The sequence below is a fragment of the Leucoraja erinacea genome, chromosome 35, assembly GCF_028641065.1.
Source record: "Leucoraja erinacea ecotype New England chromosome 35, Leri_hhj_1, whole genome shotgun sequence".
Classification (NCBI taxonomy): domain Eukaryota; kingdom Metazoa; phylum Chordata; class Chondrichthyes; order Rajiformes; family Rajidae; genus Leucoraja; species Leucoraja erinaceus.
Genome location: NC_073411.1, coordinates 1029282 through 1056153, shown reverse-complemented (window position 1 = coordinate 1056153; position 26872 = coordinate 1029282). Strand labels below are relative to the sequence as shown.

The 26872-nt window shown below is 46.2% G+C and overlaps 2 protein-coding genes across 2 annotated transcripts in view; one reads left to right on the top strand and one right to left on the bottom strand.

The window, feature by feature from the left end:
- Window positions 1-6164: 6164 nt before the first annotated feature.
- Window positions 6165-26872, bottom strand: part of gins4 (GINS complex subunit 4 (Sld5 homolog)) — a 38929-nt gene continuing 18221 nt past the window's right edge. Inside the window, exons 7-8 of the mRNA XM_055662196.1 lie at window positions 25755-25867; window positions 6165-6740 (exon numbers count right to left, since the gene is read on the bottom strand). Coding sequence (XP_055518171.1) covers window positions 25771-25867 — 97 coding nt within the window. The 3' untranslated portion in view covers window positions 6165-6740; window positions 25755-25770. The remainder of the gene's footprint in view (window positions 6741-25754; window positions 25868-26872) is intronic.
- LOC129713150 (zinc finger CCHC domain-containing protein 3-like) lies at window positions 14834-16614 on the top strand. Its single transcript, XM_055661983.1, has one exon. It carries the CDS (start codon window positions 15204-15206, stop codon window positions 15738-15740), a length of 537 nt encoding a protein of 178 aa, XP_055517958.1. The 5' UTR covers window positions 14834-15203; the 3' UTR covers window positions 15741-16614.

Here is a 26872-nt window from a genome sequence, read left to right as displayed (position 1 = left end):
GTTCGGATGGTATGCGAACTGTAACGGGTCCATGTTGCGAGGGAAGAAGGAGCAGATGTGTTTCTCCACCAGCCTCTCAAAGCATTTCATGACTTGGTCAGTCGTTGATTTTTACAGTGAAACCCTTTATAATGTCCCACTCATTTGAAATAAAAAGCAACAAATTTGGAAGTCAGTTTGTGAATACAACATTAAACATTGCAATGTCATCAGCTACACGATAAATCCATACAGTGCAACCTACATTCATATTTCTTTAATCAAAAATCAATGTAATCCATTATTTACAATACAACACAATACCAATAATCCCACCACCATAATACAAGTAAAACAAATATTCTTAAATACTGAATGTTAAATAACTATTTCATGGTCTGGTTCCCTGGTGCAACTCTACAGGAGCCCAGGGAAGACCGAAGGAAATCAGACCTGTCCCTTCTTTGTTCCTTATCCAGAGGTCTATCCTGGGACAGTGATGACCCATTTGCCAGGTATTTACTGCACTGGAGATAGACACAAAATGCTGGCATAACGTAGTGGGACAGGCAGCATCTTTGGAGAGAAGGAATTGGTGACGTTTTGGGTCGAAACTCTTCTTCAGACCCCCCTTCACCCATCTTCTGTGGTGGATGTTTATGTTAACTTTTATGTAGTTGTGTGTCTTGTTGCTTTTTTTTAGTATGGATGTATGGTACTTTGAAATTCACTGTACCTGGTACATGTGACAATAAACTGACCTTGAAACCTTGAAATCAGCATCTGCAGTTGCTTCCTACATGACAGATCCCCAGCTTGGTGGAGCAGTGGTAGAGTTGCTGCCTGACAATGCTTGCAGCACCAGTGACCCAGGTCCAATCTCAACTATGGATGCTGTCTGTACAGAGTTTGTATTTTCTCTGCGATCTTTGGTTTCCTCCCACACTCCAGGTATGGAGGTTAATTGACTTTGTGTAAATATAAATTATCCCTAGACTGTGATGAGTTGGACCCTGAAATTACGCCAGAACGGTACACGATATAGGCCCGTACGAAGCTTTTTCAAAAAGGGGAGTGGCATGATAGCATTACAAACATTTTGCACCAAATTTATGACCAATATTTCAGAAATAATTTTGGTTGTCAAGGATGGGTGGAATGGGATGATTGGGGTCATTGTGTGTATATATATTTTTTAATCAAGAATTGAAGTTTTAATAATCAAGTTGTACTGTTGTAAAATGTTATAAAGGAGCATTCAAAAGCTGCAAATAAAATACTGTAAGTTTTTGCAGTAAAGAAAACCTTTTTTTAGAAAATGTTTTGTGTGTTGATTTGATTGCCTGTTACAGTTAGACTGTGTTAATGTGTGCAGTGCACACTTACTGGCCCTCCTGACCCAACAACTTCACATCACATCAATTTCAACATGGAATAGTGATGTGAATACAAAATATAGTTCAACTTCAATTATCATCATGAAAACTAACCTATGTTACTGTCATACTCCTATAACACATTCTAGTTCCACAATGGCTCATAAACTGACAGTTCCTTCCTACATTACAGATCCCCGGCTTGGTGGAGCAGCGGTACAGTTGCTGCCTGACAACGCTTCACAACAGATCACAAATCCCATTTTGAATTCTCAAACACCATGTGATTGTGAATAATTGCTGAGCTGCCAAGTTTCACCGAGCATTTCCGTATTTTGATGGCTCAAAATCAGTATTTTGTTGGCGAAATCGGTATTTCTCACATAAATGCATCTCTCTCTCCCCCCCCCCCCCCTCTCTCCCCCCCCCCCCTCACACAAAGCTGGAGTAACTCAGCGGGACAGGCAGTATCTCTGGAGGGAAGGAATGGGTGACGTTTCAGGTCGAGACCCTTCTTTGTTTCTATCTTCGGTTTAAACCAGCATCAGCAGTTCCTTCCTACATATATTTTGTCTGCGGCCGGCCGACTGAGCAAGTGTGGCACCAAATGCCCCACAAATCAACCAGTTGACAACCTGGCCCAACAGTTGCCAAACTGTATAACACAGATACCCGGGGGTACTGAGGCCAGAGCAAGCTTGCTGGCAGCCCAGGCATTCATTGACTGAGGGCACTAGCCACCAGGCAGCCCTCAACTCAGTTTATTTACGCAAGACCGTTCAAAAAGGAGCCTTGCTGATTCTATCGCCAGCTCCATCTACACCTCACGCTGCCTCGGCAAGGCCAGCAACATAATCAAGGACCAGTCACACCCTGGCCACTCCCTCTTCTCCCCTCTCCCATCGGGCAAGAGGTACAGAAATGTGAAAACGCACACCTCCAGATTCAGGAACCGTTTCTTCCCAGCTGTTATCAGGCTACTGAACCATCCTACTGCAACTAGACAACAGTGCTGAGCAACTATCTACCCCATTGGAGACCCTTGGACTATCATTGATCGGACGTTACTGGCTTTATCTTGCGCTAAACGTTATTCCCTTGATCATGTATCTGTACACTGTAAATACTCGATTATAATCATGTATTGTCTTTCCACTGACTGGTAAGCACGCAACCAGTGTGGGCAGCATGGTGGCGCTGCGGTAGAGGTGTTGCCTTACAGCGCCAGAGACCCACGTTCGATCCAGACTACAGGTGCTGTCTCTACAGAGTTTGTACATTCTCCCTGTGACCTGTGTGAGTTTTCTCCGAGATCTTCAGTTTCCTCTCACACTCCAAAGACGTACGGGTATGTAGGTTAATTGGCTTGGCGTATGTGTAGATTCTCCCTAGTGAGTGCAGGATAGTGTGAATATGCGGGGGGGGGGTTGCTGGTCAGAGTGGACTCGGTGGGCTGAAGGGTCTGTTTCCGCATTGTATCTCTAAACTGAACAAAAGCTTTTCACTGTTCCTGGGTACATATAACAATGATTAAACTGATCTAAACTCGTCAAACAGGAATCCCAGCCCATTGCGTTCTCGTCCCTGCCCAGAGCGGATGTGAGCATTGATTCCAGAAAAACAGCTCATCATCGTTTTACCGTGACTACACTCATCAACTGCCCAGTCTCGCTTGCTGGGCATTGGCAGAGGTCAGAATTTCAGAATAACAATTGGACATCACTGAAGATTCCTAAAAACAGGAAGTAACCCCTTTTGAGAAAAGATCACTGCCAAGAAGGAGCATCATTAACTTTTTGAACCCAACAACACGGTATTCATGTGTTGGAAGGAACTGCAGATGCTGGTTTAAACCGAAGATAGACACAAAAAGCTGGAGTAACTCAGCAGGACAGGCAGCATCTCTGGAGAGAAGGAAAAGGTGAAGTTTCGGGTCGAGACCCTTCTCCAGTCTGACCCGAAACGTCACCCATTCCTTCTTCTGTATTCATGTTGTATTGCACAGTGTTGTCAGGCAGAGAGCTCAGGGACCAGGGCACGGATATGCTTGTGGGGCATGAGTTACCGATTAGTGAAAGGCCTGGATAGAGTGGATGTGGAGTGGATGTGGACAGGATGTTTCCACTAGTGGGAGAGTCTAGGACCAGAGGGCACAGCCTCAGACTAAAAGGACATAACTTTAGAAAGGAGATGAGAAGGAATTTATTTTGTCAGTAGGTGGTGAATCTGTGGAATTCATTGCCACACGAGGTTGTGGAGGCCAAGTCAATGGATATTTTTAAGGTGTAGATTGATAGGTTCATGATAAATAAGAGTGCCAAAGGTTTTGGGGAGAAGGCAGAATGGGGTTGAGAGGGAAAGATAGATCAGCCATGATTGAATGACGGAGTAGATTTGATGGGATGAATGGCCCAATTGTGCTCCTACTACTTATGAATTGAAGAGTTTTTGTGTACAAGGCAGACAAAACGTGCTGGAGAAACTCAGCGGGTGCAGCAGCATCTCTGGAGCGAAGGAAATAGGCAACGATTCGGGCCTTCTTCAGACTGTGTATGTGTGACATGGGTCCATCTGTGCTGTTCTAATGCAGTGGCATCTCTGTCCTGGGATGTAGGTGCTCCTACCAGGGGCTTGTTACGGACCACCTGATTTATGGAAATCTAACTATGAAAATTCTCTCATAAATTCTCCAAAGAATTTACAAGATGGGAAAGTTTGTCAGAGAAAGGGAAACGGGGGTAGCAGCTAGTGAATTCAATATACCACGTCTTCAAAACAAACTGTTTACTGTAATCTGGCATCATTAGCTGTTAAAAACACAGGCTGCCCATTCATGGCGGAAAGCTACTGATGTGATTTGCTTTGGAAACTGAGAAGGCAAATTATTTTTTATTAAACTTCAAGGTTTGTTTATTGTCACATGTACCAATTAAGGTGCAGTGAAATTCACATTGCCATACAGTCGTATCAATAAAGAGCACCAAGACATCCAAATACATTTTAACCATCAACATCCACCATAGTGGCTCCCACACTTCCCTTCTTTGTCCTCCCGGGGTCGGGGCCATCTTGTCACCCACAACCGGGAATCGAGCCCTCGGCATCAGGGCCATCAAGCTCCCGCATCGGGGGATCTCAGCTCCCCCGCTCCAGGCGATTGGACTCCCGAGTCGGGGTTGGTCGAACCTCCTGCGGCTTGGAGCTTCCCGACATCAGTCTCTGCCTGAGACTGCGAGCTCGTCGATGGTGAAATCCGCAGGCCACGGTTGGACGTCGATCCCAGGCAAAGGATTGCAGGCTCTGTTGACGTCACATAAAACAAACTAGAGAACACATTTGGAGGGCCCTGGTTTAGACTATAATGATAAAGAGTGAGATGAGAATTTCTTTAGTCAGAGGGTGATGAATCTGTGGAATTCATTGCCACAGATGGCTGTGGGGGCCATCAATTAGGTATGTTACAAAACTTACCTTCAGGGCGCTGCAATTCTGCCTTTGGCCGTGTGCGCGATTTTGGCGCCTTTGAGGGGGTGGGGCGGGGTTAAAACGGGTTTTTTTCCCGACCTGGTCCTGAATTATATTTTGTTGGAGTGCAAGATTTTGCTAAAGAATTGTTCCTACGCCGTTCTGTGTTGTTTTTTTTAAATGTATCCGACAAGTTAATCGCTGGAGTCATTTTAAAAGCAGCTTCTGAAGCCGTCAATGCAGAAAACTGGGACGGATTTTATACAGGACCACGTAAAAGAAAGTAGTTTATTTTTATGTATAAAAGTGTTGCTTAAGATGTATTTAATTCACATTTTACGTTGCGATGATGCTAAACGGTCCCATTCCAGTAAATCCCACTCGCAAGCTGATTTAAATGGCCATTAATTTACAGGTATTAAACATTAAATCCTTCCATTTGGCCTATAAACCCATGACAATGAGATTTAAAAATGATGTTATATTCTGAATTCTTGTGTGAATGTTATTTGGACACTTGGGCTATTTAAAAATGTTAATCTATTCTTAAGAAATGGATAGATGTTTAGATCTAGTAATTGAATTTTGTAATTAGCTACAATTAGGTAACTAACTAATTATATGCTTTAATTTCAAGTCATCTAAATAAGAATGTTTCATATTTGTTTCAAAGTGCTTCAATCTATAATAACTGAAAATTTCTTTCAGTTCTCTTAAATTTTAAGAAAGTTATCGGCTTTTAAATGTTTTTGATCACAGCTTTTGTGTTAAGTCAATGAAAAAGCAAGATGCCAATTTCCAAGTATGAAAATGGCCATAACTTTTTTAATACTGAAGATATGAAAGTGAATTAGGTGTCAAATTAAACTTATTTTTATGCTTTATCTGATGGGATAAATTAAAGACGATTTATAAAATCTCAAAATTTTGTAACATTCAATGGATGATTTTAAGGCAGAGATTGACAGACGCTTGATTAGTTAAGGTGTCGGGGGGCTATGCGGAGAAGGCAGAAGAATGGGGTTGAGAGGGAAAGATAGATCAGCTATAATTGAATGGCAGAGTAGACTTGATGGGGAAATGGCCTACTTCTGCTCCTAGAACTTGTGAAAACTAAAACTGTAGAACCATAACATGGATAGGACAGGTTTAGAGGGATATGGGCCAAATGCAGGCAGGTGGGATGTGCAGAAGGGGCACGTTGTTTGGCGTGGGCAAGTAGGGCCGAAGGGCCTGCATCCGTGCTGGATGACTCTAACATGGAAATATATTGATGTATTTCCATGTATGTATTTCCATAAGTAAAGAACTAACAAATTGTCTTTGTGAACCATTTATTTACATATTTTGCAATGAAAATGTTAAATAGAAATAAGTTTATAAAAATTAGGAGCAACAAATAAATTCCTGGAGTAACTTGAAGATAGAAACAAAATGCTGGAGTAACTCAGCGGGTCAGGCACCGTCTCTGGAGAGAAGGAATAGGTGACGTTTTGGATTCCCCTGAAGAAGGGTCTCAACCTGAAACGTCACCTATTTCTTTTCTCCAGAGCTGCTGCCTGATCAGCATTTTGTGTGTATCTTCGGTGTAAAACAGCATCTGCAGATTCTTCTTGTACATGGTGGAGTAACTCAGCGGGTCAGGCAGCATCTGTGGAGGGGATGGACAGAGGAAGGTTGGGGTGGCGACTTTCTTTGAAGTGATTTCACCAGCCGGCCAAGTGCTGGGGAAGTGACTGGAGATTCCTGTTGTGCAATGACTCGGTTCCCAGAACGCAGACGCCTTGCTGCTCCGCCCGCTTGTAGAGATTGTGCTACTGTAATGTGAGATGGGTATCTGAACCACCACATGTCCCTATGACCTCGAGCGAGGACAGCTGCTCCACACGGCCATGGACACAGGGCACTGCGAAGGGAGGCCTTGAACAGGAAACAAGATTTACTCTGTTAAGAAATGGCATTTAAATGATGCAGCCATCTTATAATTTAGTTTAGTTTACAAAAAGCACAGACACAGGCCCTTCAGCCCACCGAGTCCGCACCGACCAGCAATCCCTGCACATTAACATTATCCTACACACACAATGGACAATTGGCATTTATACCAAGCCTATACGTCTGTGGAGTCTTTTACAGATGCAGTGTCGACACACAGAGAAGTCAAAACAAACATCTTCTGAAATGAGTTCAAGAAGGAACTGCAGATGCTGGATCTTCTGAAAAGAGATTTGTTACATTACAATCATAACCGGCAACTGGAAAATAACAAAGTGAACATGATAAACTGTGATCATTGCCCTTGGTTTCCAGCTGCAAATAGATTGTAGACTGAGAGAGAGAGAGAGAGAGAGAGAGAGAGAGTGCTGATTCTGATCTGGCTGCAACTGGAGAGGAGACAGCGCGAATGTGTAACTCAACACCTGCCACGCGATCAAAAGTCAAACTTTCAGGGATTGGATGGAAACCCAGGAGAGCCAAGAAGAGGTTTCAGTGCAATGGTGTAGTGTGTCATACACACCAGGCAGCTGGTCTGGCCCCAGCAACACTCGGGGATATTGGTGGGGCAGTGGGCATGTTAAAGAAGGCTGAAGGGAAGGAAGTTGCCATGATGCCAGCAGTTGGTGCTGGCAGGATAGTGTGACTGAACCAGCAGCAACATCCTGAAATCCCACTGGGACTAGAGCAATTCAAACTCCGTTACCTCATTCAAGGGAATCAGCAATTAGAAAGCCAGTCCCCGTCAAGGCCACCTGAGTCGAGGATTGCTGATAACGTTCAGCCGCTTCAAACATGTCCAACAGGGGATATTTTAAAAGATCCACCATCCTTTCCCACTGGTCCTGATCGACGACAATGTGGTCGACTCATTAACTGGTCTTTGTATAAGACGTTGGTGAGGCTGCAGTTGGAGTATTGTGTAGGAAAGAACTGCAGATGCTGGTTTAAATCGAAGGTAGACACAAAATGCTGCAGTAACTCAGCGGGACAGGCAGCATCTCTGGAGAGAAGTAATGGGTGACGTTTCAGGTCAAGACCATTCCTCAGAAGTCTCGAGCCGAAACGTCGCCCATTCTTTCCCTCCAAAACTGCTGCCTATCCCGCTGTTACTGCAGCATTTTGTGTCGATCTTCAGTTGGAGTATTGTGTTCAGTTCTGGGCACCATGTTATAGGAAAGATATTTGCAAGCTGGAAAAGGTACAGATAACATTTCAGAATCAGAATCTGATTTTATTCGCCAAGTATGTTTTGCAACATGCGAGGAATTTCACTGGCCAGGTCAGTCATACAATTAATATCAACAGACTCAAAAACACATTTTAACATGAACATCCACCACAGTGACTCCCACACATTCCTCACTGTGATGGAAGGTGAAATACAGTTCAAGTCCTTCCTTATGTTGAGGGCCTCAAGCCCTCCATTGATGGAATGGTCCTAACTCCCATAGCCGACGGTGTTTGGACCCTCCGTGTCGAGGCGTTCAGCATTGATCACAACTCCGGGAAGGTAGGAACTTGAAAAAACCAATGTTACCCCCCAACTTCTAACTCCCCTCCATACTCCCCCCCCCCCCCCCCCCAAAACTTTCTGGGAACATCGAAGAACATTAAAACCAACTTTTAACAAACTAAAAAATAACAAAAAGAAAGAAAAACGATCTGCCAGAAGTGATGCCATCTCCCCGGAGGCCCTAGGGAGAGGTTGATTAGGCTGGGTCTCTAGGGAGCGGTTGATTAGGCTGGGTCTCTAGGGAGAGGTTGATTAGGCTGGGTCTCTATTCCTTGGATCACAGGAGGATGAGGGTGATCTTATAGAGGTGTATAAAATCATGAGAGGAATAGATCGGGTAGATGCACAGAGTCTCTTGCCCAGAGTAGGTGAATCAAGGACCAGTGGACATGGGTTTAAGATGAAAGGGAATAGGTTTAATAGGAATCTGAGGGGTAACTTTTTCACACATGGTTGTATGGAATGAGCTGCCAGAGGAGGTAGTTGAGGCTGGGAAAATCCCAACATTGAAGAAGCAGTCAGACAGGTACATGGATAGCACAGGTTTGGAGGGATATGGGCCAAATGCGGGCAGGTGGGACTAGTGTAGCTGGAACATGGTGGCCACTGTCGGCAAGTTGGACCTATGGGCCTGTTTCGCACTGTATCACTAACGGGCCCTTGGTTGTCAGGGCCATCAGGGTGGGCAATATATACATAGAAACGTAGAAAATAGGTGCAGGAGTAGGCCATCGGCTCTTCGAGCCAGCTCCGCCAATCAATATGATCATGCCTGATCATCCACAAACAGTTCCTGCTTTTCCCCCATATCTCTTGATTCTGTTAGCCCTAAGAGTTAAATCTAACTCTCTCTTGAATATATCCAGTGAATTGGCCGCCACTGTCTTCTGTGGCAGAGAAACAAGTAATTGTCTGATGGGCGGTTGGAATTGGGCACAAATGAAATCTTGAAGTGTTTAAGAGGGAACTGCAGATGCTGGAGAATCGAAGGTTACACAAAAAAGCTGGAGAAACTCAGCGGGTGCAGCAGCATCTATGGAGCGAAGGAAATAGGGTTTCGGCCCGAAACGTTGCCTATTTCCTTCGCTCCATAGATGCTGCTGCACCCGCTGAGTTTCTCCAGCTTTTTTGTGTAACCTGAAATCTTGAAGATTCAGTGTAAACCTGATGAAAACAATCCAGGATGGGAAGAGAGTGTTGTGTTTAGAGATTGCAGATGCTGGGCCAGACTGTACTCCATAGCCCAGGTCTGCTCTCACCAGCTCATTGTAAAGCTGCATTAAAACGTTTAGTTTCCTTCAGTTTATTGTCACGTGTACCGAGGTACAGTGAAAAGCTTTTGTTGCGTGTTATCCAGTCAGCGGAAAGACCGTTATAATCTGGCTACAATCGAGCCGTCCACAGTGTGCAGATACACGATAAAGGGAATAACGTGTAGTGCAAGGTAACGGCTGAATAAAGATATCTCGATGGTCCCCAATGAGGTTCATGGTAGCTCATGACAGGGTGGTTCAGTTGCCTGATAACAGCTGGGAAGAAACTGTCCCAATTAACAATTCGCTTTCTTAATTGTCCTATTTACTGGTTTTAATTAACAGGCCAACCTTCTGGTAGTTTTGGACACCCAAGAGACTACAGTAGCTGGCATCTAGACCAAAATACAAACTCGTGGAGGAAGTCAGCATCTGTGTGGGTTTTGGTTCGAAAACCTTGCATGATGGACTGTTTTTGAAGGAGCAATCTTAGACAACGTCCAGTGGCCTCCTCTGGTATGGTCTACGATTAACTGTCTAATAGAATCATCATTACCAGTCTGACATCGGTGGTGGGGAAGATGCTGGAGTCAATTATAAAAGATGAAATAGCGGCACGTTTGGATAGCAGTAGCAGGATCGGTCGAGTCAGCATGGAGTCAGTACTGTTTTTATCAGGAACTGGATTGTTTTTATTTATGTGTGAAATGTTTTAAGTTTCATTTTGCACTACAATTTGTTGCTTTGCATGATGACAATTAAGAATGATGATGATTTACGAAGGGGAAATCATGCTTGACTAATCTTCTGGAATTTTTTGAAGATGTAACTAGGAAAATGGACAAGGGAGAGCCAGTGGATGTCGTGTACCTGGACTTTCAGAAAGCATTTGATAAGGTCCTACATAGGAGATTAATGGGCAAAATTAGGGCACATGGTATTGGGGGTAGAGTGCTGACATGGATAGAAAATTGGTTGGCAGACAGGGAACAAAGAGTAGGGATTAACGGGTCCCTTTCAGAATGGCAGGCAGTGACTAGTGGGGTACCGCAAGGCTCGGTACTGGGACCGCAGCTATTTACAATATACATCAATGATTTGGATGAAGGGATTCAAAGTAACATTAGCAAATTTGCAAAAGACACAAAGCTGGGTGGCAGTGTGAACTGTGAGGAGGATGCTATGAGAATGCAGGGTGACATGGACAGGTTGGGGGAGTGGGCAGATGCATGGCTATGCATGTGGATAAATGTGAGGTTATCCACTTTGGTATAAAAAACAGGAAGGCAGATTACTATCTAAATGGTGTCAAGTTGGGGAAAAGGGGAAGTACAATGGGATCTGGGGGTCCTTGTTCATCAGTCTATGAAAGTAAGCATGCAGGTATAGCAGGCAGTGAAGAAAGTAAATGGCATGTTGGCCTTTATCACAAGAGGAGTTGAGTATAGGAGCAAAGAGGTCATTCTGCAGTTGTATAAGGCCCTAGTGAGACCACACCTGGAGTATTGTGTGCAGTTTTGGTCCCCTAATTAGAGGAAGGACATTCTTGTTATTGAAGGAGTGCAGCGTAGGTTTAGAAGGTTAATTCCCGGGATGGCGGGACTGTCATATGCTGAGAGAATGGAGTGGCTGGGCTTGTATACTGTGGAGTTTAGAAGGATGAGAGGGTATCTTATTGAAAAATATAAGATTGTTAAGGGTTTGGGGGAGTCGAGAACCAGGGGCTACAGTTTAAGAATAAGGGGTAAGCCATTTAAAATGGAGATGAGGAGACACTTTTTCTCACAGAGAGTTGTGAGTCTGCCCCAGAGGCCGGTTCTCTGGATACTTTCAAGAGAGAGCTAGATAGGGCTCTTAAAGAGTCAGGGGATATGGGGAGAAGGCAGGAATGGGGTACTGATTAGGGATGATCAGCCATGATCACATTGAATGGCAGTGCTGGCTCGAAGGGCCGAATGGCCTACTCCTGCACCTATTGTCTATAAGAAGGGTCTTGATCCAAAACGTCACCCATTCCTTCTCTCCAGAGACACTGCCTGTCTCACATTTACTCCAGCATTTTGTGTCTACCTTTAATAGAATCATCCACCAGTTCTCTTTCAGCACATACTCCTGGACCCTACAAGTGGTCACCTTGAGCACAGATGAGCAAACTCCATCTTTCAGCAACCACAAAATCAGTGCGTCTCGTCACATCACACAATGAAAAAGTTCCACCTTCTTTGCTGTTTATTGTTCCTCTCTCTGCAAATGCCACCTGGCCAGCTGAGTGTGTCCCGCAGTTTGTGTTCTTGCATCTGTAACACGGCGTGCTGTTAACCCGGTGGAAATGCCAACACAGAAAAAAGGAGACGGGACCTTTTTAAAAGCACGTTGTGGCGGCTCCCAAGGGTCGTGCCATTATACCGTCGAACCCATCGGCACGGGAGTGGTTCAGTCCGGAGGCGGCCCTTAGCCAGAGGGTTTAAAGGCAGGGGTTTGGGTGCCATCTTTCTCTTGTTTGGTCTTCCCTACAACCGGGAGGAACATAATAAAAGGTGCCTCTCAAAACACTGGACTTCGTGATTCCTTTTGGGACCCACGCACCACAACGTTTACATTTCAACAGGTAGACAAAAATGCTGGAGAAATTCAGCAGGTGAGGCAGCGTCTATGGAGCGAAGGAAATTGGCGACGTTTCGGGTCGAGATCCTTCTTCAGACTAATGTGGGGGTGGGAAAGGTGAGCGGGGCGGAAGAAGAAAGAAGAGGCGGAGACAGTAGGCTGTGGAGGTCAATGTTCATCTGGGGTGTAAAAGGGAGGAGAAGGAGAAAGCAGAGAAATGCTACCTGAGTTGGGTTGTTTGCAAGCGACGGAGGTGTAGCATTTCCCAAGCCTACACTTGGTCTCATCGCAGAGCAGGACACCTGACCAGGAGCAGGGGGTGGAGGAGGTGCAGGGGGAACCTCTGCCTCATCTAGAAAGACCTTGGGCCCTTGGATGGAGGTTAAAGCGACAAGTGTAGCTTTCCGCAAAGGAAAGCCCAAAGACATTTCAGGGGGAAAACGGAGGGAGCGGTCTCTGAAAGTGGAAGAAAAGAAAATAGGTTTATTGTAAAAGAGTAGACTGTAAAAGAATCAAGTCATATAAAGGGAAGGGGGGAATGAGGTCAAAAGGTAATGTAACATCTGTTTAGCTGCCATGAGATTGGTTTGGAAGTAAACAAGAGCATAACCATATAATATAACCATATAACAATTACAGCACGGAAACAGGCCATCTCGACCCTTCTAGTCCGTGCCGAACACATAATCTCCCGTAGTCCCATACACCTGCGTTCAGACCATAACCTGCCATTCCCTTCCCATCCATATAACTATCCAATTTATTTTTAAATGATAAAAACGAACCTGCCTCCACCACCTTCACTGGAAGCTCATTCCACACAGCCACCACTCTCTGAGTAAAGAAGTTCCCCCTCATGTTACCCCTAAACTTCTGTCCCTTAATTCTCAAGTCATGTCCCCTTGTTTGAATCTTCCCTACTCTCAGTGGGAAAAGCTTATCCACGTCAACTCTGTCTATCCCTCTCATCATTTTAAAGACTTCTATCAAGTCCCTCCCTTAACCTTCTGCGCTCCAAAGAATAAAGCCCTAACTTGTTCAACCTTTCTCTGTAACTTAGTTGCTGAAACTCAGGCAACATTCTAGTAAATCTCCTCTGTACTCTCTCTATTTTGTTGACATCCTTCCTATAATTAGGCGACCAAAATTGTACACCATACTCCAAAATTGGCCTCACCAATGCCTTGTACAATTTTAACATTACATCCCAACTTCTATACTCAATGCTCTGATTTATAAAGGCCAGCACACCAAAAGCTTTCTTTACCACCCTATCTACATGAGATTCCACTTTCAGGGAACTATGCACAGTTATTCCCAGATCCCTCTGTTCACCTACATTCTTCAATTCTCTACCATTTACCATGTACGTCCTATTTTGATTTGTCCTGCCAAGATGTAGCACCTCACACTTATCAGCATTAAACTCCATCTGCCATCTTTCAGCCCATTCTTCCAACTGGCATAAATCTCTCTGTAGACTTAGAAAATCTACTTCATTATCCACAACCCCACCTATCTTAGTATCATCTGCATAGTTACTAATCCAAATTACCACACCATCATCCAGATCATTGATGTACATGACAAACAACAGTGGACCCAACACAGATCCCTGTGGCACCCCACTCGTCACTGGCCTCCAACCTGACAAACAACCATCCACCATTACTCTCTGGCATCTCCCATTCAGCCACTGTTGAATCCATCTTGCTACTCCTCCATTAATCCCCAACCATTGAACCTTCTTAACCAACCTTCCGTGAGGAACCTTGTCAAAGGCCTTACTGAAGTCCATGTATACAACATCCACTGCTTTACCCTCATCAATTTCCCGAGTAACCTCTTCAAAAAATTCAAGATTAGTCAAACATGACCTTCCAGGCACAAATCCATGTTGACTGTTCCTAATCAGACCCTGTTTATCCAGATGCTTATATATATTATCTCTAAGTATCCTTTCCATTAATTTGCTCACCACTGACGTCAAACTAACAGGTCTATAATTGCTAGGTTTACTCTTAGACCCCTTTTTAAACAATGGAACAACATGCGCAGTACGCCAATCCTCCGGCACTATTCCCGTTTCTAATGACATTTGAAATATTTCTGTCATAGCCCCAGCATGGGGATGTTTGTCTGAGGAGCATGATTTACAGCCGCTGTCCATTAGTGATAGGAGAAGAATAAGGCCATTCATTCATCCATCAAGTCTACTCCACCATTCGATCTCTCCCTCTCAACACCATTCTCCTGCCTTCTCCCTATAACCCGACACCTTTACTACTCAAGAATCTGTTAATCTCCAATTTAAAAATATCCATTGACAGTCTCCACAGCAGCATCTATGGTAATGAATTCTACAGATTATCAGAGCATTCTGATAACAAAGGTATGCGGGAGTGTCTGTGTGAAATCTGCTACGGCTTAATTACTGTAAACAAACAAGAGAGAAAACGGTATAAAAGATCACATAGACTTTGTTTGGGGAACAGTCTGTTTTGAATGTTAATAACGGCTGGCCGTTATATTAGGTGTTTACCTGGCAGGGGTGGGACCGTGATCTAAAATGCGGTTCTCCCAGGATGGATCAAGTGCAGTATCTGTTGCTACTTGAGTAAAAGACACAGTTGGTTCTTATCAGAACGGTTCTGCCGATCCTCCCGGGACAAGGGTCGTGGATCACAGATTGAAACTGGAGGTCACGTTGGTGACGAGGACTCTGTCAGTTGCTGGCTTAGAGGTGGATCCATGCTGGTTGGGTAACCAACCTAACACCTCATCCAGTCACAATGGCAGCAGCAACTGGAGCGGGAGGACTGGGTATCCACAATACCCTGCGAGTCAGTGTGAAGACCTCGGCGAGGGGACTCCCTTATCAAAGGACCTGTTCATGAGGAAGGTCTTGCTAGAGGTCTGCAAATTCGAGGCCAAGGACATCTTCTGCCTCCAGGACTTCCCGGGTAATGGATACTTTGACGTCACCTTCAATATCCGACGGGATGGCAGACATTGATGCAAGACTTCCGGGAGAAGGGGAATGACGCTCCGCTGTCGCTGCTGAAGGTGCAGCCGCTCTTCACCCTCCCCACCCAGAAGGAAAGGATGATCACGGTGCACATGTTCAACCCACATGTGCCCGTTGTGGATGTCCTCACCTTCCTGGCTCGTCATGTCGAGGGAGCAGGGAACTGTGTGGACGTGAAGGACCTGTTCGGGATCTGGACGAGCAAGCGGCAAGTAAAGGTGAAGCTGAGAGTGGACAAGGACGGAGCCATCATCCACCCTCCAGTGTTCACTATCAGAGGGAACCGAGGATACATGGCCTACACGGGGCAACCCAGGCTGTGCAGGAAATGCAACAAGCCTGGGCATGTGGCGGCCCAATGCAGTACAGTTGTCTGCAAGAACTGCAAGCTGAAGGACCACGCAACAAAGAACTGCCAAGTCAGCAAGAACTGCAATCTGTGCGGGGAGGCAGGCCACCTTTACAGGGCCTGCCCTAAACGAGCCTGCACCTACACACGGGCATCAACACCCCATAGTGGGTGAGACGCCAAGGCCCCAGCAGAAAGGGAGAACAGGGATGACAGCCCGACCACCTCAAGCCCCCAAGTGCCGGATTCACAACTGATTCTGGAGAGGTCTGCAGGGGTCCCTGTCACAGTTTATTCCAAACAGCTCCGTCACAGAGGACTCTATTATTTACGGACTGTTCCCAGGGACACATTCAGAGACTGACATCGAGTGCTGCTGGAAGGTCATCAACTCGGTGGAAGACGCTCTTTGGTCTGCCTGAGCATTGTTCACCACCCAGCGGAGCGAGATGTTCGTCGAGGTATGTTGCCGACTGGCCCGCTGCAGACTGCAGGAGTACATGCTGAGGGACGCACTGAAGCTTGGTGCAGCCAACGCCAAGGCTCGGTGGGGGAGGACCACAGTCTAGGGTCCTTCCGCTGCTGGACAAGGGGGGCACGGTATGGTGGAGACACCCCTCCAAATAAGGGAAGGAATTCCACGCCAGTGGGCCACATGAGTGGCAAGGGTGGGAGATACATTGCTCATATTTCACAAATTTATGTAGACTGTGAAAAAGCTACTTATCTTAACTACTAAACCAGGTTCGCTTCTTAATAAACAGACACCACACAAACTGTTTTGGTAGACCAGTTCAAAACTTTACTTAACATCAACTGCGTTGAATATTTTGTATAGCCTCCGAAAATGTCGGATGAATTTTTTGCACAATTCATGCATTGTATATTTATTACCTGAATAAAGTCTATTTTGAAATTTAAAAAAAAAAAAATGAGGTGCTCTAATATACAGTATAGCCTTGTGTAGGAAGGAACTGCAGATGCTGGTTTAAACTGAAGTATAGCCGCGATTGTCCTATCCGATCCTTGTGGTGTGTTTTAAAGTTTTCTGTAACAGAACGGACTGAATTGTGGACGCTGCCCAGACCATCACACAAACCAACCTTCTTTCTACTGACTCCATTTATACATCACGCTGCCTCGGCAAGGCCGGCAGCATAATCAAGGATGAGTCGCACCCTGGCTGCTCCCTCTTCTCCACTCTCCCATCGGGCAAAAGGTACAGAAGTGTGAAAACACACACCTCCTGATTCAGGGACAGTTTCTTCCCAGCTATTATCAGGCAACTGAATAATCCTACCATAACCAGAGAGCAGTGCTGAACTACTATCTACCTCAGACTATCCTTGATCAGCCTTTGCTGGCTTAGCTTGCACCAAACGTTATTCCCTTATCATGTATCTGTAAATGGCTTGATTGTAATCATGTACAGGTGCACAACCTTTTATCCGGAGTTCCGGAAACCGAAAAACTCCGAAAACCGGCCATTTTTTCCAGATGTCGTCTGCGCACCAAAGCTCGCGTTTGGCGCCAAACTTGACCCGAAACGACCCACGGTCAACCCAGGTCTGTACTACTGTAGCGGCTGCCTCCTCCCCGGAGACCGGGAGACGCTTAAACATCTGTAAATCATTGCTTAAATGTTAGTCAGTTAGTTTGGAGGGCTTTTATGTGAAGGGGGGGTGAAGGGGTAAACTTTAATTCTTAGTCCCCTACCTGGTCGGAGAGGCGGGGAGCGGTCAATGCCTTACCGGGTCGCCGTGCAGTAAGCTCCGCAGTGCTGTGGCCGGTGGGGCTGCGGGCGGCGCCGGTTGTAGCTCCGACCCTGGCAACTCTACCCCTGGCTGCGAGGCGCTCCAAATCCAGCGCGGCCTGCGGCCGGACGCCCCAGCTCCGCGAATGTTGGGAGTCGGCGGCGTCGCAGCGCTGGGATACCAGCGGGGAGCGGGCAATGCCTTACCGGGTCGCCGTGCGGCAAGCTCCGGAGCGCTGTGGCCGCCGACTCCCAACATTCGCGGAGCGTCGCTGGATTTGGAGCTGCGCAGCCAGGGGTAGAGTTGCCGGGGTCGGAGCTCCAACCGGCGCCGCCCGCGGCCGGACGGAGCCCCCAGCTCTGCGAGGTTGGGAGTCGCCGACCAGGTAGGGGACTAAGAATCAAAGTTTCCCCCTTCACCCCTACTCCACCACCACCACATAAAATCCCTCCAAACTAACTGACTAACATTTATGCAATGATTCTCCCGGTCTCCGGGGAGGAGGCAGCTGCTCCAGACTTTTCAAGCCGCCCACGCTACCTACCTAATCTATGCTAAAAATCTTCCATTCGGAAATCCAAAAATGTCCGAAATCCGACAAGTGTCTGGTCCCAAGGCTTTCGGATAAAAGGTTGTGCACCTGTATTGTCTTTCTGCTTACTGGTTAGCACGCAACAAAAGCTTTTCACTGTACCTCGGTGCATGTGACAATTAACTAAACTGAACTGAAAAATGCCAAGCCCTGACATGGCACAGCTGGAGGGAAAGGTGACCACACGTCTCATCCTCATCACCGGGTAAAGCATGTTCTGCAAATGATTACACAATATTACTACAGCAAAAGAGCAAGGAGTTCATCGTCACACAGCCGTCTGGATGAACCTGGTCATAGTACATGCCTGGATGGACATGGAGTGGATGATTGACTCTACACGCTGCCACCGTAACTCCATGCTCCTCACAACACGTCCACAAAGGCGGCAGGACTGAGACCAGCTTCAGGCCACTGTTCAACCATGGTCCACACTTGCCCAGGTTAGAAGCAATGCCTTCAAGTCAGGTTAGAGGCTGCAACCAATTATCCAGCACATCACAGCCTCACTGAGCAAGCTGAGCCCTGTACTGCCCACCTCATTCCCACCTTATCCAAGTGACTCTCATTGTTCAATGGGCATTCGTGGTAGGAATATGGAACGAGCTGTCAGAGGAGGTGGTTGAGACGGGTACCATCACAACGTTTAAGAAACATTTCAACAGGTACATGGATAGGAAAGGTTTAGAGGGATGTGGGACAAACGCAGGCAATTTGAACTAGTGTAGATGAGACATATTGGTTAGCGAGGGCAAGTTGGGCTGAAGGGCCTGTGTTCACACTGTATGAATCCATGAGAGAAAAATGTTGCACAGATGCAGGGTCACAAACAGAAAGGAAACATGATGCATTTGCTCTGATGGAAGCCAGCATGGCCTCAAAGGGCTGAACGGCCTCTTCTGTATTACAGCAAGTAACTAACTTGCCTGTCCCTCCTGGGTTTCTGAGCATCTTGTCCATGGTCTCCACGAAGGTACATCTTGATGTGTGCCCAATCCCATCATGTAAGTTGGTAGATAACTCTACCTCACGGAGATGAATGGGTGAGTGATTCCAAGACCAACATGCTCTTGCCCGTTATGGCCCAATAGTCTTCCCCTTGTCCAGTTCTTCAGCCCAGCATTCCCCCACACCGCTACCTGATGTATGACCTTGAGTGTGCTTGCAATTACTGTCATTGAGAGCACACAAACTAAAGGGCGAAGGTGAACATCCGGAAGTGGTAGTGCATGTCGGCACAAACGATGTCGGAAAGAAGGGGATGAATATTCTGCAGCGTGACTTTAGAGAGCTCGGAAAAATGTTGAAAAGCAGGACCTCCAGGGTTGTTATCTCCGGTTTGCTTCCAGTTCCCCGTGCTGGCGAGAGCAGGAACAGGGAGATACGGGACCTGAACGTGTGGCTGAGGATCTGGTGCACGGGGCAGGGATTTAGATTCTTAGATCACTGGGATCTGTTTTGGGGTAAGGGGAAACTGTACAAAAGGGACGGATTGCATCTTAACAGGTGTGGGACCAGCATTCTGGCAGGCAGGTTTGCCACTGCTACACGGGTGGCTTTAAACTGAATAAGGGGGGTGGGGTGTTGAATGGGACAGTGGAGGATGGAGTTAAAGGGAAAGGGTTTCTTAAATGTGTGAGCGTAGAGACCGAAGGGTGTAAAATGAGGGTAGAAGAAATAGGTAGCAAGGTGAAAAGTAAAAGTGGCAGGCAGACAAAACCAGGGCAAAAATCAAAAAGGGCCACTTTTCAACATAATTGTGTAAGGGGTAAGAGTGTTGTAAAAACAAGCCTGAAGGCTTTGTGTCTCAATGCAAGGAGCATTCGTAATAAGGTGGATGAGTTGAATGTGCAGATAGCTATTAATGACTATGATATAGTTGGGATCACGGAGACATGGCTCCAGGGTGACCAAGGCTGGGAGCTGAACATCCAGGGATATTCAATATTCAGGCGGGATAGACAGAAAGGAAAAGGAGGTGGGGTAGCGTTACTGATTAGAGAGGGGATTAATGCAATGGAAAGGAAGGACATTAGTTTGGAGGATGTGGAATCGGTATGGGTAGAGCTGCAAAACACTAAGGGGCAGAAAACGCTGGTGGGTGTTGTGTACAGGCCACCTAACAGTAGTAGTGAAGTTGGAGATGGTATCAAACAGGAAATTAGAAATGCGTGCGACAAAGGCAAAACGGTTATAATGGGTGACTTCAATCTACATATAGATTGGGTGAATCAAATTGGCAGGGGTGCTGAGGAAGAGGATTTCTTGGAATGTATGCGGGATAGTTATCTAAATCAACATGTAGAGGAACCAACGAGAGAGCAGGCTATTTTAGACTGGGTATTGAGTAATGAGGAAGGGTTAGTTAGCAATCATGTTGTACGTGCCCCCTTGGGCAAGAGTGACCATAATATGGTTGAGTTCTTCATTAGGATGGAGAGTGACATTGTTAATTCAGAAACAATGGTTCTGAACTTAAAGAAAGGTAACTTTGAGGGTATGAGACGTGAATTGGCCAAGATTGACTGGCAATTAATTCTAAAAGGGTTGACGGTGGATATGCAATGGAAGACATTTAAAGACTGCATGGATGAACTACAAAAATTGTTCATCCCAGTTTGGCAAAATAATAAATCAGGGAAGGTAGTACATCCATGGATAACAAGGGAAATCAGGGATAGTATCAAAGCGAAGGATGATGCGTACAAATTAGCCAGAAAAAGCAGCATACCGGAGGACTGGGAGAAATTCAAAGACCAGCAGAGGAGGACAAAGGGCTTAATTAGGAAAGGAAAAATAGATTATGAAAGAAAACTGGCAGGGAACATAAAAACTGACTGCAAACGTTTTTATAGATATGTGAAAAGAAAGAGATTAGTTAAAACAAATGTAGGTCCCTTGCAGTCAGAAACAGGTGAGTTGATCATGGGGAACAAGGATATGGCGGACCAATTGAATAACTACTTTGGTTCCGTCTTCACTAAGGAAGACATAAATAATTTGCCGGAAATAGCAGGGGACCGCGGGTCAAAGGAGTTGGAGGAATTGAGTGAAATCCAGGTTAGCCGGGAAGTGGTGTTGGGTAAATTGAATGGATTAAAGGCCGATAAATCCCCAGGGCCAGATAGGCTGCATCCCAGAGTACTTAAGGAAGTAGCTCCAGAAATAGTGGATGCATTAGTAATAATCTTTCAAAACTCTTTAGATTCTGGAGTAGTTCCTGAAGATTGGCGGGTAGCAAACGTAACCCCACTTTTTAAGAAGGGAGGGAGAGAGAAAATGGGGAATTACAGACCAGTTAGTCTAACATCGGTAGTGGGGAAACTGCTAGAGTCAGTTATTAAAGATGGGATAGCAGCACATTTGGAAAGTGGTGAAATCATTGGACAAAGTCAGCATGGATTTACGAAAGGTAAATCATGTCTGACGAATCTTATAGAATTTTTCGAGGATGTAACTAGTAGCGTGGATAGGGGAGAACCAGTGGATGTGGTGTATCTGGACTTCCAGAAGGCTTTCGACAAGGTCCCACATAAGAAATTAGTATACAAACTTAAAGCACAAGGCATTGGGGGTTCAGTATTGATGTGGATAGAGAACTGGCTGGCAAACAGGAAGCAAAGAGTAGGAGTAAACGGGTCCTTTTCACAATGGCAGGCAGTGACTAGTGGGGTACCCCAAGGCTCAGTACTGGGACCCCAGCTATTTACAATATATATTAATGATCTGGATGAGGGAATTGAAGGCAATATCTCCAAGTTTGCGGATGACACTAAGCTGGGGGGCAGTGTTAGCTGTGAGGAGGATGCTAGGAGACTGCAGGGTGACTTGGATAGGCTGGGTGAGTGGGCAAATGTTTGGCAGATGCAGTATAATGTGGATAAATGTGAGGTTATCCATTTTGGTGGCAAAAACAGGAAAGCAGACTATTATCTAAATGGTGGCCGATTGGGAAAGGGGGAGATGCAGCGAGACCTGGGTGTCATGGTACACCAGTCATTGAAGGTAGGCATGCAGGTGCAGCAGGCAGTAAAGAAAGCGAATGGTATGTTAGCTTTCATTGCAAAAGGATTTGAGTATAGGAGCAGAGAGGTTCTACTGCAGTTGTACAGGGTCTTGGTGAGACCACACCTGGAGTATTGCGTACAGTTTTGGTCTCCTAATCTGAGGAAGGACATCATTGCCATAGAGGGTGTGCAGAGACGGTTCACCAGACTGATTCCTGGGATGTCAGGACTGTCTTATGAAGAAAGACTGGATAGACTTGGTTTATACTCTCTAGAATTTAGAAGATTGAGAGGGGATCTTATAGAAACTTACAAAATTCTTAATGGGTTGGACAGGCTAGATGCAGGAAGATTGTTCCCGATGTAAGGGAAGTCCAGGACAAGGGGTCACAGCTTAAGGATAAAGGGGAAATCCTTTAAAACCGAGATGAGAAGAACTTTTTTCACGCAGAGAGTGGTGAATCTCTGGAACTCTCTACCACAGAGGGTAGTTGAGGCCAGGTCATTGGCTATATTTAAGAGGGAGTTAGATGTGGCCCTTGTGGCTAAGGGGATCAGGGGGTATGGAGAGAAGGCAGGTACGGGATACTGAGTTGGATGATCAGCCATGATCATATTGAATGGCGGTGCAGGCTCGAAGGGCCGAATGGCCTACTCCTGCACCTAATTTCTATGTTTCTATGTTTCTAAAGCTTCTCACTGTACCTCGGTACAAGTGACAAGAACAAACCATTGGCCATGCCATCACCCTGTCCCTGTACTGTTGACCACAGACACTCTCACCTTGGGCATCCTCTCCTTCACTCTCTCCTCATTCCCCACCCTCTCTTTGTAGGAGCTCAACACTGTTTCTGTACCTTTATGACCCCATCTTGTGACATCTCATCCAGCTGTCCCTTGGTTCTTGGCAGAACCCACTGTGCAATGTTTCTGTCTCAGAACTAGAGATTTCAGACACACAGTGCCAGCTGCATGTCCATCCTAGAATGCCCTCTAACAATTTGGTTTCTACACTTACATCCCTGTTTATTCAGAGGGTCAGGGGTTCATGGACCAGACCAGCATTTATTACTAAAGATAGACGCAAAGTGCTGAACTAACTCAGCGTTCCAGGCTGCATCTCTGGACAAAAGGCTGGGGGATGTTTTGGGTCGGAACCCTTGTTCAAACAAGCCCCAACCCAAAACGTCACCAATTCCTTTTCTCCAGAGATGCTGCCTGACCCACTGAGTTACTCTAGCACTTTGTGCCTATCTTTGGTATAAACCAGCATCTGCAGTTCTTTGTTTCAGCATTTATTACTCATCTCAATGGCAGCAGGTTTCTTACTCTGAAGTAACCAGATGATGTTTGCAACAAAACGGTAGATTTGTGCTCCCTGTCACAGGCATTGTAGTCCAATCCTTATTGCATTATGCAGAGTTGGAGGTTGCGCTCTCATCTCCCTCTGTTGGCCACTCAGTACATATTCTGCTGCCCACACACTTCACATAGGCCCTGTGCCTCGGGGCATCTATCATCACCACAAATAAAGCAGGTGATCTGCAACCTGTGCTCTCTCTGCACCACTATCTCCCAATTGTACCTAGCTCTAACTAAGCTGCATTTGATGACACATCTGTAATATATGCTTGACTTTCAACTGCCTGTAGCAGAAACACAAGCAGCTGATGACCTATTTGCTTAGTTTAGAGATACAACGTAGAGACAGGCCCTTCAGCCCACTGAGTCCATCAATCACCCATTCACACTAGTTCTATGTTATCTCATTTTTGCATCCACTCCCTACAGCAGGGCTCTCAACTTTTTCCCCTGTTGCCAGCCGGGCAACCTTGGCAGCTTTTTAGGTTGCCAAATGACAGTTTAGATGGTCACTTAAGATGGTTTGCATGACATGTGCGATAATGTGCTCGGATGAAGTGCGTAGTTACCAGTCGGAATTATGCTCAATGAAGCATTCACATATTATTTCTGCTTCAAATAAAGTCACAAACTTGCACAATACAGAAGAGGCAATTCTGTGAAGGACCGAAAATTACCATGACATGGCCATAGCATGGGCCGTTATTGCTATTGGTACAGAAACACTCTCGCTTCCCACATCATTTATCCATAAACAAATATCCAGGTTACAAGGAATTTTCTAAGGGCATTTTATGATAATAGCTGTTAAAAACGACTATACCCATCTGACAGGTTAAACATTACACTAACTGACAAGAGATGGCCAAAGGACATAACTGCAGCAAATGTTCTTTTGGTAATATGTTTAAAGGTGTCAAACCCGAGCCTGCGCAATTAGAGGCTATGGGTGGGTGGTGGAATATTGCGTTGGGGAATGGGTTGCGTTGGGGGACCAGCCTCCCAACGGGTCCCACTTAGTCTAGTATATGTTAACGATTTAGACAAGGGAATTAAATCTAACATCTATAATATTGCGGATGGCACAAAGCTGGGTGGCAGTGTGAGCTGCGAGGAGGATGCTATGAGGCTGCAGGGTGACTTGGATAGGTTGGGTGAGTGGGCAGAAGCATGGCAGATGCAGTACAATGTGGATAAATGGGAGGTTATCCACTTTGGTGGCAAGAACAGGAAGGCAGGTTATTATCTGAATTATGTCAGATTAGGAAATGGGGAGGTGCAACGAGACCTGGGTGTGCTTGTACATCTAGTCACTGACAGTAAGCATGCAGGTACAGCTGACAGTGAAGACAGCTAATGGCATGTTGGCCTTCATTGCGAGAGGATTTGAGTTTAGGAGCAAAGAGGTCCTACTGCAGTTGTACAGGGCCCTGGTGAGACCGTACCTGGAGTATTGTGTGCAATTTTGGTCTCCTACTTTGAGGAAGGACAATATTGCTATTGAGAGAGTGCAGCGTAGGTTCACCAGGTTAATTACCGGGATGGCAGAACTGACATGTGATGAAAGAATGGATAGACTGGGCTTGTATTCACTGGAATTTAGAAGGATGAGGGAATCTTATAGAAACATATAAAATTCTTAGAGGATTGAACAGGGTAGATGTAGGAAAAATGTTCCCGAAGTTGAGGCAGTCCAGAACCAGAGGTCAGTTTAAGAATAAGGGGTAGGCCACATAGGACTGATATGAGGAACAACTTTTTTCACCCAGAGATTTGTGAATCTGTGGAATTCTCTGCCACAGAAGGCAGTGGAGGCCAATTTACTGGATGTTTTCAAAAGAGTTAGATTTAGCTCTTAGGGCTATTGGAATAAAGGGATATGGGGAGAAAGCCAGAGCGGGGTACCGATTTTGGATGATCAGCCATGATCACAATGAATGGCGGTGCTGGCTTGAAGGGCTGAATGCCCTACTCCTGCACCTATTTTCTATGTTTCCAATGTATACACTCTGGAGTACAAATATATCATCATTGCTTCATTGACACTGGGATTCAGTTCAAAAGAACATAGAAGATATGACCACTGTAGATGTCACACCCCATGCCCCTGCAGCACTATCACTGTACTTAACTTCCACACCTGCTCTCTGCAGCTGGCTGTACCCATCAGGTTCCTCTCCAACAAGCTGTTCTTTTGTAAATGAATAAAACAGCAGATGCCCTCTTGCTCAAACCGTTAAACACTATTGTATAAACAAGCGGCGTGTCACTGTGGCCAGCAGCAAATACCAGCGATGGTGGCAATGTCAACAGGAAATGTTGGTTGTATCAAGCAGCAGCAGATGTGGAGAGAAACTGAATCCATGCTGTAGTTATATTTCATGAAAGAGTTTCCAATGCTATCACTGTCTTCCTGCAACCATGCAGCCACCAGCGCAGCACAGGCAGTGAGTGTGGGGGAGACAGCACCTTACCTCCGCATGTTGCCGGTTATATGAGCTGCACTGCGCCGCTGGCCACCAAAGGTGCGATCGTCCTGTAACGCATCAAGTGTTGCGACCCTTCCTCCAGATCAACAGTGTACTCTCTGTCACAGGGAAATAAAACAAAACACTTAATGCGGACAATGGAGCAGCGGGTAGAGTTGCTGCCTCACACCCGGGTTCAATCCTGACCTCGGGTGCTGTCTGTAGACAATAGACAATAGGTGGAGGAGTAGGCCATTCAGCCCTTCGAGCCAGCATCGCCATTCAATGTGATCATGGCTGATCATCCACAATTAGTACCCCGTTCCTGCCTTCTTGCCATATCAGCTATGATCACAATGAATGGTGGTGCTGGCTCGAAGGGCCCGAATGGCTTCCTCCTGCACCCATTTTCTATGTTTCTATCCCCCGACTCCGCTATCTTTAAGAGCTCTATCCAACTCTCTCTTGAGAGCATCCACAGAATTGCCCTCCAATGCCTTCTGAAGCAGAGAATTCCACAGATTCACAATTCCTTGGGTGAAAAAGTTTTCCTTCATCTCTGTTCTAAATGGCCTGCCCCTAATTTTTAAACTGTGGCCCCTGGTTCTGGATTCCCCCAACATTGGATGTGACCTCTGCAGTCCGTCTGTCTTTTTGTTATTTTTGTCCCGTTTTAATGCAGTTTTTTTTGAGTTTTTTTGTGTTTGTGCGTGTGGATGTGTGTTGTGGTGGGGGGGGGGGGGGGGGGGGGGGGGGGGGGGGAAACTTTTAAAATCTTTTCCCCTGCACGGAGAACCCCCGACCTTTTCCCTGTCGGGTCTCCATTGTCATTGGGGCTGCATCGTGGAGCGGCCTCCAGCAGGAACGACCTGGGGCTCCAGTCGCGGAGCTGCGGACCTACTCACCATCGTAGAGCTGGCCGAGTTCAGAGCGGGTGGAGCGGTGGTGGCGCGCTGCCTCGACCCGACCCGACCCCGGGGATTCAGAGGCTCCAACCGCAGGTCCGGATGACAGTGACAACGGGAGCCCGCGGGTCCCTGCTGGGAGACCGCTTTTCGGGGCTTCCGCAATGGCGACTTCACCCGCCCGAGTTGCGGGGTCGAGGAGTGCCTGGAGCGGGGCCT